Raw genomic sequence first — 15282 nt, 5'->3', positions numbered from 1 at the left:
GACGATACGTGTCAATATGGTGACGATATATGTCAATATGGTGACGATATGTGTCAATATGGTGACGATGTGTCAATATGGTGACGATATGTGTCAATATGGTGACGATGTGTCCATATGGTGACGATATGTGTCAATATGGTGACTATATGTGTCAATATGGTGACTATATGTGTCAATGTGTCAATTATTATGTGTCAATATGGTGATGATATGTGTCAATATGGTGACGATATATGTCAATATGGTGACGATATGTGTCAATATGGTGACGATATATGTCAATATGGTGACGATATGTGTCAATATGGTGACGATGTGTCAATATGGTGACGATATGTGTCAATATGGTGACTATATGTGTCAATATGGTGACTATATGTGTCAATATGGTGACGATATGTGTCAATATGGTGACAATATGTATCAATATGGTGACTATATGTGTCAATATGGTGACGATATATGTCAATATGGTGACGATATGTGTCAATATGGTGACGATATATGTCAATACGGTGACGATATGTGTCAATATGGTGACGATGTGTCAATATGGTGATGATGTGTCAATATGGTGACGATATGTGTCAATATGGTGATTATATGTGTCAATATGGTGACTATATGTATCAATATGGTGACGATATGTGTCAATATGGTGACGATATGTGTCAATATGGTGACGATACGTGTCAATATGGTGACGATATATGTCAATATGGTGACGATATGTGTCAATATGGTGACGATGTGTCAATATGGTGACGATATGTGTCAATATGGTGACGATATGTGTCAATATGGTGACGATATGTGTCAATATGGTGGCGATGTGTCAATATGGTGACTATATGTGTCAATATGGTGACGATATGTGTCAATATGGTGGCGGTGTCAATATGGTGACTATATGTGTCAATATGGTGACTATATGTGTCAATATGGTGACTCTATGTATCAATATGGTGACTTTATGTGTCAATATTGTTACGTGGTCCTCCCGGTGACTACCTGGTCTCGGTGACCCCCGGACCGTGAGAGGAACTCCGCCAGAAAGATCTATGATTTATACGCTTTCGTAACGCAATCAATATGAATTTCAGTCAATAAGAAACCCCACACCAAGGATCCGGAGTAATCAATAATATATTCCCCGAGCAATCAACAACCATCAACAATCCACAATCAATATTACGAAGATGGCCATCTTACATATGTGTCCCCCCCTGTCCCCACTCACGACCACTTGGGTCACTGCCCCTCACAATGTCTCTCTTCTCCGCACACGGGCGGTTGAATGAACCCCGGGCGGACGTGCTCCAAACGTGCACGTCTCGTACCGGGGACAGCTGCTGCAGCGCACACCTCCTTGCCAAGCAACGGGGCAAAACCAAGCGCGGCTTGCAACGCGCGCGAGGCCCAAGGTGCGACCCGTACGCGTCCTTGTAGACGGTGAGGCGAACTGTGCCGGACGCTGGGTTCCGTGCACGAACCCACGGCGACTTGACGTGTAAATGGGTAATTACCCCGCCCAGGTAACTCCTCTCGCCAGACGGGCTTTCAAACGCAGCGTTCCCCGCTGCTCAATATCGATACCGCTCTTCTCGGCGCTGGGCGAGGAAGAAGAAGAGAATCGCCGCTTCTCCCGGACCTCATGTCTTTCTTCTTCCGTTTCCGGTCTCCTTTTCCCCAGAAGGGCTCCTGACCCTTTAATCACAACAACCTTTAATCGACTACACATTAATAAGCAAAGACCTGAATAGTAATTCACATAAATCCGTAACAATATGGTGACGATATGTGTCAATAAGGTGACGATATGTGTCAATATGGTGACTATATGTGTCAATATGGTGACGATGTGTCAATATGGTGACTATATATGTCAATATGGTGACGATATGTGTCAATATGGTGACTATGTGTCAATATGGTGACGATGTGTCAATATGGTGACTATATGTGTCAATATGGTGACTATGTGTCAATATGGTGACTATATGTGTCAATATGGTGATATATGTGTCAATATGGTGACTATATGTGTCAATATGGTGACTATATGTGTCAATATGGTGACTATATGTGTCAATATGGTGACTATATGTGTCAATATGGTGACAATATGTGTCAATATGGTGACTATATGTGTCAAGATGGTGACAATATGTGTCAATATGGTGACTATGTGTCAATATGGTGATATATATGTCAATATGGTGACTATATGTGTGAATATGGTGACTATATGTGTCAATATGGTGACGATATGTGTCAATATGGTCACTATGTGTCAATATGGTGACTATGTATCAATATGGTGACTATATGTGTTCATTTGGTGACTATATGTGTCAATATGGTGACTATATGTGTCAATATGGTGACTATATGTGTCAATATGGTGACTATATGTGTCAATATGGTGACGATATGTGTCAATATGGTGACTATATGTATCAATATGGTGACTATATGTATCAATATGGTGACTATATGTATCAATGTGGTGACTATATGTATCAATATGGTGACGATATGTGTCAATATGGTGACGATATGTGTCAATATGGTGACTATATGTGTCAATATGGTGACTATATGTATCAATATGGTGACGATATGTGTCAATATGGTGACGATATGTGTCAATATGGTGACTATATGTGTCAATATGGTGACTATATGTGTCAATATGGTGACTATATGTATCAATATGGTGACTATATGTGTCAATATGGTGAATATATGTGTCAATATGGTGATATATATTTGTCAATATGGTGACGATATGTGTCAATATGGTGACTATATGTGTCAATATGGTGACTATATGTGTCAATATGGTGACGATATGTGTCGATATGGTGACTATATGTGTCATTGTGTCAATATGGTGACAATATGTGTCAATATGTTGACTATATTTGTCAATATCGTGACTATATGTGTCAATATGGTGACTATATGTGTCAATATGGTGATATATATGTGTCAATATGGTGACTATATGTATCAATATGGTGACTTATGTGTCAATATGGTGACGATATGTGTCAATATGGTGACTATATGTGTCAATATGGTGACTATATGTGTCAATATGGTGACTATATGTGTCAATATGGTGACTATATGTGTCAATATGGTGACTATGTGTGTCAATATGGTGACTATATGTGTCAATATGGTGACGATATGTGTCAATATGGTGACTATATGTGTCAATATGGTGACTATATGTGTCAATATGGTGACTATATGTGTCGATATGGTGACTATATGTTTCAATATGGTGACTATGTATCAATATGGTGACTGTATGTGTCAATATGGTGACTATATGTGTCAATAATGTGCCGATTTGTGCATTTGTGATGTCAGAATTTATCTTTGCCTTAACTTGTGTTTCTACCAGTGGGACCTTGGCACCTGGCTCAGAGGACCTCAACGCCACCCTGGTGCCTGGCCAGCCACGACCTGTATCTCCCGCAAAGGGGTCAAAGTTCGTTGCTGGACGTGAACCAGGAGACCGATTGTCGGCAACAACAGTGCGGGACAGTGGTCGCAGTAGCTGGACTTCTTGCTCCAGTGACTCGAACGATAACTTGCATGCAATGCAACACGCCAGTGCAAATATCGAGCGATTCCGGACTTCAGAAGTGGCGCAAGAAATTGGGCAGCGAATGAGCATGCATACTGAGGTCCACGGACCACCCGACTTGAGGCCTTGCAGTCCAGGGAGCCGGACGTTGCGTCCGCCTGGACACGTCGAGACGCACCAAGACAACCTTCCTCGTAGGACGCTGCTTCACACATACGGTGCATTACCACCTAGTCCCGAGAGCACCTCCCACTTCACCATGAACGCTGTAGAGCAGTCCGAGTCCTGTCGGACAGAGGTGGTACCCGGACAAGGTGAGCATGCATTGTTGTTACGTGGAGATACGATGGGTGAAGTGTCAGGAAACAGACCGGAGATGCGGGGGTTTAGCCGCCGTGCCGACTTCCAGTCACCGGCCTCCATGCACAGTCGCTCCGTGGAGATGGGCGGCCATTTAAGGGGCGACATAGATGGCGGCTCAACAGGTATGCAAATAGGTTAACTGACAACACCAATGTACTTGGCGTTTTATTGTTTTAATACTTTGGCATGGTTTATATTCTTAATATTAGATTTGTGAATAACTCTGTGCAAAGGAATGAATTGTAAAACTTGTACATGGAAAAATCATTCCCGATATCCGAAGAGTAATGTTTGCAAAATCATAAAGCGGATTTATTGAAGCCAACCAGGGCACTGCTTCCCAATTGTGATTGGTCGAATAACTTTCAACTACTGTGCTGTATTTTATTTATCCGAAAACTAAAGTCCCATATCAGTTTGTGGGGAGGGGGTGGGGGTGATGGGGGCAAAAGGGCGTTTTGAACCGAGTTCCAATTCTTCCATGGATGGTTGTGTTTTCAGTTGTCAACAAAGGTGTACAATTAGTACCGGGGTCGATAGGTGACCGCACGGCTAACGCGTGATCATGAGTCTAATATGTGATCACGAGCTTATTTTGAACCATCTTTTTGAGCCCTCTGGATCACCGAGATGAGGTGTAATGACCAAAACACCTGCTTTGACCCTTTAGCGGTCGTTTTTACTTTGTGTTGTCAACTTGTTATTAGACATCATTGGTGAATCATTTGGCGGAGCTACTTTTTCTTGTCAGTCCTGTACCAGTTTCACCCGAGGGGACTACATAGGTTTGCTCTTCGTCTGTCTGTCTGTCCATCCGTCCACCTGTGGTTTTTCACACTCTTTCCTCTATAACCTTTAACATATTCAACTGAAACTTGGTACATGGCTTTATTATGATAAGTTACAGAACAACTTCGAGTTCAACAAGGGTGTTTTATCAACTATGACACTGCGTTCGCGAAGCGAAAAGCAGGGTTCGACATTCGGTTGCTTCCGTGTTGCGTATGTGTTGTGTGTCTGCATTTTTTAAAATTCATTTTCCCGGCGTTGGTCCGGTGGTCCGGTGGACACAAAATTTGTACTACATGAGCGGCGACTCCTGTATAATTTTTTAATGATAATTACGACATCATAGGTCACATGGTACAGGCACCATCTTCAAAAAAATCGAAAAATGTTACACCTCTATTTCTCCGAAACCGCTCCATGGAAAAAATTGAAACATGGCTGATTATCAAGTACTCCCCATGGGGAATAAGATATGTTAATGATGATGTCATTGGTGCCTTCGTTATGACTGCATAACTCGACAAGTATAACACTTCATCCTATAGGTATGAATTTTTTTTTTTCTGCAACTATTGGTCTGATGGACACAAAATTTTCACCATCGGAGCACCTCCTGCTGTAGAGTATTTTAATAAGAAGTATGACGTCATCGGTGATGTTGTACAGGCGCCATCTTGGAAAAACCGAAAAATGTTGCACCTCTATATCTCCAAAACCGCTCAATGGAAAAAATTGAAACGTGGCTCATTGTAAAGAACTCTGCATGGGGAATAAGTGTTGCTAATGATGACGTCATTGGTGCCTTATTTATGACGTCATAATTCAACAAGGATAATACTTAGTCTGATCAGTTTGAAATTTCTTGAGTGTGATCTTCGCAACAATTCTTTTAGAGAATATAAATTTATGATGTCATCGCTCACGTGGTCTGGCAGCCATATTGGATCAAAGAAAAAAAACAACTTCAAAAACAGAATAGTTGGCTTGCACCAAGTTGACTTAGCATGAAACTCCGTAAGTATTCTATGAATACCATCCGGTTCACAGAGTTATGGAGTTTTTTGACTTAGAAAATGTTATTCTTGCTCTTGTTTTTGGTACGACATGGTCGATGCTCGTGGAAAAGCTAACAACGTAAGTTGTGGTTGTGTTCGGTTTCCTGCGGTATTATTGGACTGTATTCTATTTTAAATTAGGATATGTTGGGGGTGAAAAAGTACTATTTTAAGTTTTTTGGTTTTTTGGGGGGATACAAATCGATGGTCATGTAAGAGCTAACATTGATCACAAAAAGACAAACTGACACATAAAACATATGATAAAGGGAGTGGGAGACAAGATGGGGAGAGGGAAGCACACAAATACAACATTTGAGAGCAGGGACATTAGGAGATCTGTGGGAGGGAGAGAGCTTGGGGGGAGAAGGCATGGGAAGGTGGGGGTGGGGGTGGGGGGTGGGGGGGTGGCAGGGTATAAAACACATCGACACTGCTCGGACTTCCAGGAAAGAAGTCAGTATTCAATCGTCGTCCAGTATTCAATCGTCCCTTGCAAGCCTTTGTGGAAGATTAGGCCCTCCCTTCATCCTCCGTAGCACCAGCATTTTGCACCAATGTGATCGGTATTGAATGTTTGATCTTCCCAAAAGGCACAGCTTGTGGAATGATGGCCGTTTGCCTGGATTATAAAAGATGGCGGAAAGTGACTTGGTGTTAGGTTTAATGGCTTGAAAATTTGAGATGGATTTTACAGTAACTTAACTGGAATTTATGATGTTGAAGATGATGAAACCGACATTCAGACTTGGCATTTAATATGGAATATTTTGTTTTTCTTGACTTGGGTTTACTTTCTGAACTCAGTATATCAATCTGGTGAGTTTCTTTTACCCTTCGGTGATGTCTTTGTTGAAAGAACCATGTCACTGATTGTCTTTCGCAGCAAGAAGTCAATAACAGGATTATATCACAGGTGGCGTGACAAAATGTAAGGACAGGTACATTTGACGATTGGCTTCACAATCGGGTATATAAGGGTTGTTGCGTTCTGTATTAGTGGAAAACAACTGCTGCACGTCTACAAAAATTATTGCCGCTTCCTCTGGAGATGGTCCGTCAACTTGACAATGCTGTTTGTCATGGAGTGGTGGCTTTACGAAATTCTGGCATGAAACAGCGTGCTATTGCTCGGCAGTATGGCATCACTCAAGGTCAGGTGTCAAAGATCCTGAAACGAAATGCTCATGGGGTGTCCCTCCTCCAATACCGAGGCCAGGACGTCCACGCAGAACCACAAGGAGAGTTGATCGCCAGCTGCACCGGTTAGTCTGCAATGGCCGTACCAAGTCAGCTAATCGGCTTAGGGCTGAGTGGCAGCAACTGACAAATGTGCCTGTATCCAGAAGGCTAGTCAACCAACGACTGGTTCAAGCAGGCTATCGTGCCAGGCGTCCCCTGAGAAAGCCACGCCTGACCAGACAACACAGCCAGCGCCGATTGCAGTGGGCCAGAGAGCACCGTCAATGGCAGCCAGGACCCTGGAATCACGTGACCTTCAGTGACGAGTCTAGATTTCTGGTCTATCGTCAAGATGGCCGCGTCCGAGTGTGCAGACAAGTGCACGAAGCCCACAACGAAGATTGTATAGTGCCAATAGTCCAAGCTGGAGGTGGTGGGGTGACCGTTTGGGCTGCTTTTCATGCAGGGGGAAAAACTGATATGGTTGTTCTGAATGGAAAACTGAACCAGTTCAAGTACAGGGTCATTCTGGAAGAAACATTGCTTCCATTTGCTCATGCAGCCTTTTGAGGAAACTTTGTCTTCCAAGATGACAATGCACGGCCTCATCGTGCTCGCATGATCCAACACTTTTTTGCTGACCGTGGTGTAGAGCATATGGAGTGGCCTGCCATGTCCCCGGAAATGAATCCGATAGAGAACTTGTGGGCAGAATTAACGCGTCAAATCGACCACTTGGACCAGCAGCCGACCTCTGTGCGTGAATTGCAGCAGACTATTGTCACTGCATGGCAAGCGATTCCTGTCCAAACCTTGGCAAATCTCGTGAGCAGCATGCCTCGATGTGTACGTACTCTCCTGAATGCTCGTGGGGGTTACACGAAGTACTGAACTGTAATTTTACTGTCCGTAATGCCAGTCATAATTTAGCTTTTGTTTTTGTTGAAATTTTGTTTGGCTAATGTGCAAAATGAAGAGAAACTAATGGAAAACGTACAGAAGTTTAACACAGTACTGTCCGTGAATTGAGTTCGATATCAGTTTACATCACTTTCAAGGATCAATGTATTTGCTTCGAAATGTCAAATGTGGTTTTTGTTTCCTTTAAAGGTCACATTAACAAAATCTAGAATAATTTCAACATAATTCCAATGAACTTTTGGTTCTAAGTCAACTTGAAAAGTAAGTTCACCCCCACAAAAAAAAATTCCATATTAAATGCCAAGTCTGTATAAATCAAAACTATTGGAGCAATGAGGGGGAAAGAAAGTCTTTTTTTAAATGGCAGCTGTGTTCAATTGCCGGCGTTGTCGTCTTAACTAGTACTTGCATTCCATTACCCCGCAGTCGGAGAAATCTGCCATCGTGCTCCACCCACACCCCCTGGCTATCATGCATCCCGTCACGAGCGCCGGCCACCCGACTACAGCGTCGCCGTGCAACGTTCCCGTCTTGTCAACTGTGGCCCAGATGCTGCTTTGGGCCTGGTTAATCGTCCCTTGCACCCTGAGCACCCGCTACTTGTTTCCGGACGCCCACCACAACAACGACGTGACGGCCAGGTGACCGGAAGCCCACACAAACAACCCGTATCTGGACGGACACTTCCTTCTGCGTCTCCTGCTCGGCCCGTCTCTTGCTTGCAGCCCATCATGTCTTGCCCACACGGTGTCCATGGCATTGGGAACCAGTATGAACTGGCGCACCAACCTGCCCTGGGGTTTGTTCACAACTCCAGTTGGGACGTACAGTCACCTGGATCTTCGGCATCCGTTAGGTCGGGCTGGACGCATCCACGAGGAGTGCAGGTTTTGCCTGTGCTCCCACCAATGCATTTACGAAGGACTCCAGCGGGACATGCACTCCAACATGGTGGACGAAGCTATTCCGCTCGCTACAGCCCCGAGGAAACGGACGGTGGGTTTTCATGAAGCGTGCAAACACTCCTCTCCTGCTACATTGATCCACCATTCACTTTACTGATTTTGTGGGGGTTACGAGGCCTGTCTGGAGTGCAAACGTAACACTTCCTAGCAAATGCTGGGATATCTTGTGCATGATGTATTTGGAGCTCTTCTCCTTCATATCTCCCATGTGTTCCCCTTAACTTTCCTTCTTTTTATTTTCTCATTTCATCCTGCTTTCCCATCTCATTTCTCCTCTACACATGGTACACCCTCTGGTACACCTTCCCCCTCAATTTAATCTGTGTATATCTAGATATCATGTTTCCGATGAATACCATACAAACGAAAAGCAAATAGAGTGCGGCAGCAGGAAGCGCACGATGGAGTGAGTCGGTGTCCTTGTCTCCGTGCCATGGCCTCGGGTTGGTTCACATTAATCTTGACCTGTCCTGTGGTTGTGTTACAGGTGAGGAGCAGGTATCGGCAGTTTGAACAGGAGGGTGCAAAAGCCGATGCCCTTCAAGCTCCAGACCAAATACTTGTGTCGCAGACACGCTTGCGTCAGCAGGATCCATAATTGCGGGGTGGAGGACCCTTTGACTTTCTCCACCACGCGGAACACGGGTACCTGCGGCCCTTTATCACGTGTTTTGGACTTGCTGGCATTCCTGGAAACCCGGCGATAATGCTTTTCACTCTGGCTCGTAATGAGACATATCGTTTTTGTTTTTTTCTGGCTGCCCGGTCACAACAAATGACTACGACGAATGCAACAGGGTTTACGCTACGTCCGGATGTGCACCTTTTCAGGTTAACGGTTCCCTTTTGTCTTTATTTCGGTTTTTACTTGCTGCTTACACAATTCCCATCATGCCGGTTGCACCCGTGACGTTGGCGGCACCACGTGGGTGTTGGGAGTTTGTCGCCCGCTCTCTGTCGTGCAGCAGATTGCCTACGATCACTAATCACGCCCGTACGGACTGTGCTGTGCTTTGCCTTTGGTGCACAATTATTCTTCATCTTCGTGGCTCTCGTTGTGACGCGTCTTATGCAACTTTATATCGAAAAGTAGCCGCGGCACAGATCCCCCCACAAATATCCTATTTGTACCTTTTCTCTACGCAAGCAGACCCGACGTCATTACCCAGCGAAAGCTTTATGTTTCTACTGTTACAAAGTCGTATGGACGATGTTTTTAACCGTGCTGTTAGATGTGTACCGGATACATGCAAAAACTGGTTGATGCCAGGCAGTTTTCCTTTTGTTGGGTTGCGGTGTGTGTGGGGAAGCCGAGGGGTGTGGGAGTGTGTGAGCGAGTGGACAATTTCTGCCTCACTGAGACGTGAGCCGCTAGGTTTGCGGTCGTGACCGTCCCAGTATGGACAAGAGCGTACTGTTTAATTGCCGGTCATAGGAACGCTTGCACAGCTCCACCGGGGACCCACGAGGTAGTGCCGGTCTTGTATCAAAAAGTAGGTTGTATTTAGTGTGATTGTAAAAAGTAGGTTGGACGCTCTGATAACCCTTTTACTAAACTTCAGAAAAGAAAAAAAAACATTCTGAGTTTCAGAGCATTCTGCTTAAAGTTTCAGACGAATACTATTTTTAACCCGGATTGCCCTTCCCGTCCCTCACTGGCTGTACATTGGTAAGGAATCCTCAAATTTGCACACCTGTGAGAGCCGAGAGCCACACTAATCAGGGCTGTTTAGATAATTTCGAAATCGGTCCGAATTATTTTTTACGGATACAGAGTCTATTTGAATCCGCTTTATATATTTCAGAATCACGTGGCCGAGAGACTAAGCATTTTATTTTATTTTTTTGTAAAGTGTTTTGCCCGCTGGGTTTTCCTTTTCTTTTTAGCGAGAGGATTGTAGAATATGGAAGATGCCGTGTAGTGTTAGCAAGCGGAAGTGCCCCGAGATGTCATTTGGACGGCTAGCCATTTTCACGGTTTGTAATCATGCTTGTGTTTTACACTAATAAATACACTAAATATCGTGCAGGGATAAGACTTGGATGCTCCTTCAATCATGGCAGCAGACGTGACCCGTGAGGCCGACGAGACTTCCTCCGCTTCGTCTTCATTTCCTTATGTCGTGAGCAAAGTTATTTTTTTTTTTTTTTTTTTTTTTCAATTTTGTACGAAACAACTAGCGGGACGGTTCGCCGATTACTTTTTAAGAAGGCCGGCTCATTTATCACGCGACACTAAAGCTGGAAACGAATCGCGAACGGAATGAATCCGTCCATCGGGGTCGAGCGTTCGAGTTCCATCGAAACCCGAATTTGAAACGCACAAAGTCGATTTTGCAGACCACGTGTACCTATGGGTTGTTCTTGCCGTTGACATTCGAGCAGCCCCGCATATAACCCGTGATATTTTGTGACCGTCTTAACCACAACTTTGTACACGAGCGATGTTTACAGAACACAATTGTTGTTTTTGTTTTTCATGATTTTTAAATCGTGAGCACGAGGAGATAGCATTCAACCTCCCATGGCCGAATGGGAGCGGTGTCGTAGGTTGTGTGCAGGTGTATATGTGCATCACATATTTATTACTCCCATGGAATTCGTACGAGCTGATGTTGCATTATAACGCTACGATCCGGCCCAATATTTCGGATGCACATTAAATGTGTATTATTCAAGCCTTAACTTCCTTCCCAAGCCCTCATGTCAAACCTGTTGTAAAGATGTCGGTGACTGATTAAACACAGTGATGAAAAATATGCAGAGAACGGTGCACCTCCTTCGCCCGTCGTTCCCGTCGTTTCGAATGAATGATTTGAGTTTGGTAGAGGAGGAGTCTTCCGATTTCGCGTCGAAGGTGATCAAAATCGCTCTTTCACGAGCCTCGATCTTGTATACGAAAAAAAAAAAAAAAAATTCTGTTACTTGTATCTCTTTTTTTACTTTTTTTTTTTGGTATCTCTTTTGTTTTCTTTTGTTTTTTTTCGTATACAAGATCGAGGCTCATGTTAGAGCTAACATCAATCACACAAAAAAATATACTTGACTGTAAAACCACGTGTGATCATACAACAACAACAACAACAACAACAACAACAACAACAGGCATTTTAAGGCCATTTTCCCTGCAAGAGTGGGGGTTAGCCTTGCGGTCCCCATGACATGACACATAGGTGTGATCATGAGGAATGATATTTTAAAGTGCTGTGCTCCACTTGGTACATCTCTTTATATTAAGATTTTGATGTTTGAATGTGTGATTCTTCCTCTCTTTTTTTTTTAGATGCAGCCCATGGTTGCGGGTGACATCATTTGCCCGTGGTGCAGCCCCCCCTGTAGGTCAGAGCAGGAATTTGTAATTTGGCCACTATGGTGGCGATAGCTCGCCTGCTCTTCGCAAAGAACAGCATGGGATCTTTAACGTCCACTAACTAATGGCAGCAGGTGGGACGCATAGGTTGACGTCCATCCGAGGGACGGCTCTCACATTGATGAACCTCATGCCTGATTAGCCAATTCCTTTTGGTAAAGAGAAGCTCAAATTGGCAAACGTGCGTGGATTAACCAATCTTCAACGAATCGAGGACTGCCAATATGGAAGTGACGACGTCCGATGAGGATTGTGAGCTGCTGTGTTTCCACTTTGATCAGTCTACTTGTTGATACAAACGCCCATCTCGAATAGGTTTGGCAAACGCCTTCCGACCATCGAGTTGGTTGCGCGAGAATACCCACATTAGCTAAGAGGAATTGTCACTATTGCTTGCTCTCACACTGGCATACTTACACTTGATTTTCCACAATGCCACAAATATCAGCCCAAGGTCAGCGACATGTCACTAGTGCAGCCACACAAACTTTCAAAACCTTCCAGGCAATGGCCTGATAGTCCTCTGATGCTGTGTCTGGCTTTAGGCATGGAATGAGTCGTCCCTTGATCACCCAAAAAATTTGACTTATTCAATGCAAAGGAATTTCAATAAATACATCAGCAAGAAGACGTCGTGCAGAGCACGGTACTTGGAAAATCCACCCCTTCCCAAAATAAAATTTGCCAAGGATACATCAAATTGTCCATTTCATTAAGATTAAAATTGACGATCTTAATCAAAGCCTGGGTCAATCGGATTAAAATTGTTGATTTTTTTCAGATGAAAATTGATGATTTTAGAAATTTGACCTTGAGCTGACCTTTGACCTTTTGACCTTTAATAGTTGCTTTCCTAATTCAGCGAAGAACTATGCAATTGCCATTTAACTTTTAATCGGATGAAATTGATGATTTTTCAGATGAAAATTGATGATTTTGGACGTTTGCCCTTCAGTTGACCTTTGACCTTTTGACCTTAAATAGTTGGTTTCCCAATTCAGCAAGGAACTATGCAATTGCTGTTTAACTTTTAATTGGATAAAAATTGATGATTTTTCAGGTGACAATTGATGGTTTTGGAAGTTTGACCTTGAGTTGACCTTTGACCTTTTGACCTCCAAACTAGTTGGTTTCCCTATTTAGTGAGTCAATATGCAAATGCTGTTCAATTCCCAAGTAAACCGGATGAAAAATTGACCTCAAAATCAATAGGCTTCTTCCTTATGACTTCTTCTTCTGGGGTTTGGGACATGGAATGTAGGGACAATGACGGGGAGATCAGGAGAAGTGGTGGAAGTATTGATCAGAAGAAGAGTGGACATATGTTGTGTACAAGAGACGAGATGGAAGGGAAGTGGTGTGAGAATGGTGAAGGGTAGACAGGGACAGAAATACAAGTTTGTGTGGCAAGGGTGCCCGGAGGGTGTGAATGGTGTTGGTGTCCTGTTTTCTGAGGAGTTTGTAGACAGTGTGGTGAGCATGACTAGAGTGAGTGATAGGTTGATGATGGTGAAAATGATGATTGGAAAGCCAAGAGGTGAACGTCATCTCGGGATATGCTCCGCAGGTTGGTCGGAGTGATGAAGAGAAGGACAAGTTCTGGTGTGCGATAGAGAAGCTGATGGAAAACGTGAAAGATGAGGAAGTTGTTGTGGTAGGAGGAGACCTAAATGGACATGTGGGAAGGAGTATGGACGGTTTTGAGGGAGTTCATGGGGGTTACGGATATGGTGTGAGAAATGGAGAAGGTGAAAGGATTTTGGAGTTTGCTGATGGAGCTGATTTGTTGATTTGTAATACTCAGTTCCAGAAAGAGGATAATAAGCTTGTTACATACACGTCAGGTGGGTCGACGACAACCGTTGACTACCTGATGGTGTGTAGGCGAGATAGGGGGCACCTCCGGGACACAAAGGTGATCCCGGGTGAGGAGGCTGTGTCACAGCACCACTTGGTTGTCTGCGACATATGGGTGAAAGGTGCGAGGAGAGCTCGGCGGGTGAAGTACCAACCGAGAATGAAGGTGTGGAGGTTGAAAGAGGTGACAGTAAGGGAGGCATTAAAAGAGAGGCTGAGTAGGGTCGAGGATGATGTGGTTGAGCTTGAACGTGGTTGGATGTCAATGAAAGATAGTCTGTTGGGAGCCGTTGGTGAGGTATGTGGATGGACAAAAGGACCACTGAGGCACTCGGAAACATTGTGGTGGGATGAGGAAGTTGGATAGAGGATTGACGAGAAGAGGAAGAAGTTCAAGGAGTGGCAGAAGGCGAAAGGTACGGGAGCAGAAAAAGCAGAGCATGAAAGTTTATAAGGCAGCCAAGAAGGCTGCAAAGAAAGAGGTAGCAAAGGCGCAGGAGGCATGCAAGAAAATGTTCGGAGAAAGCTTGGATTCGGAAGAGGGTCAGAGAACGGTATTCAGGATTGCAAAGCAGATAACGAAAGAGAGGTGTGATGTGATGGGGGTGAGTTGCTTGAAGGATGAAGTGGGACAAATCGTTGTGGACCCAGATGGAATTAAAGGAACATGGAAAAGATATATGGAAATGCTGTTGAATACAGAGAATGAATGGGATGGCAACATAGAGAGTAACCCAGTTTTAGGACTGGCAGAGAAGATAACTGAGAAGGAAGTTGAGGAAGCAATAAAAGCAATGAAGAGTAGAAAAGCGGGAGGGCCGACGGGAGTTGTGGTCGATATGCTGAAGGCAGCAGGAAGTTGGGGTGTGTAGAGAATGACAGAGATCTGTAATCTGGTGGTGAAAAGGCCGCATTCCAGTGATTGGGAACTGAGTACCCTCGTCCCTCGACACAAGGGGAAAGGTGACCCTCTGGAGTGTGGCTCGTACCGAGCGATAAAGTTATTGGAGCATGGAATGAAGCTATTGGAAAGGGTGTTGGAGAGGAGGATAAGGAAGAAGGTGAAGATCGACGAGGTGCAGTTTGGATTTATGCCAGGAGGAGGAACGACGGACGCGCTCTTTGTTGTGAGGCAGTTGCGGGGGAGGTTGTTTTTTGGGTTTGTTGATCTGG

At 44.2% G+C, this 15282-nt stretch overlaps 1 protein-coding gene across 6 annotated transcripts in view; it reads left to right on the top strand.

Annotated features, from left to right (window-relative positions):
* Positions 1-11641, top strand: part of LOC137427306 (rap guanine nucleotide exchange factor 2) — a 236555-nt gene extending 224914 nt beyond the window's left edge. For 4 of the 6 annotated variants that reach the window (XM_078778442.1, XM_078778441.1, XM_078778443.1 and 1 more), the window contains 3 exons: positions 3422-4092; positions 8344-8913; positions 9370-11641. In XM_078778442.1, the coding sequence (XP_078634568.1) occupies positions 3422-4092; positions 8344-8913; positions 9370-9395 (1267 nt within the window). In that variant the 3' untranslated portion in view covers positions 9396-11641. The remainder of the gene's footprint in view (positions 1-3421; positions 4093-8343; positions 8914-9369) is intronic. The other 2 variants (XM_068116716.2, XM_068116715.2) reach the window with 1 other exon arrangement.
* Positions 11642-15282: the final 3641 nt, after the last annotated feature.

The sequence above is a fragment of the Myxine glutinosa genome, chromosome 5, assembly GCF_964187855.1.
Source record: "Myxine glutinosa chromosome 5, kmMyxGlut1.1, whole genome shotgun sequence".
NCBI lineage: Eukaryota > Metazoa > Chordata > Myxini > Myxiniformes > Myxinidae > Myxine > Myxine glutinosa.
The sequence above is the reverse complement of the archived record's forward strand: the minus strand, read 5'-3'. Positions and strand labels throughout refer to the sequence as shown.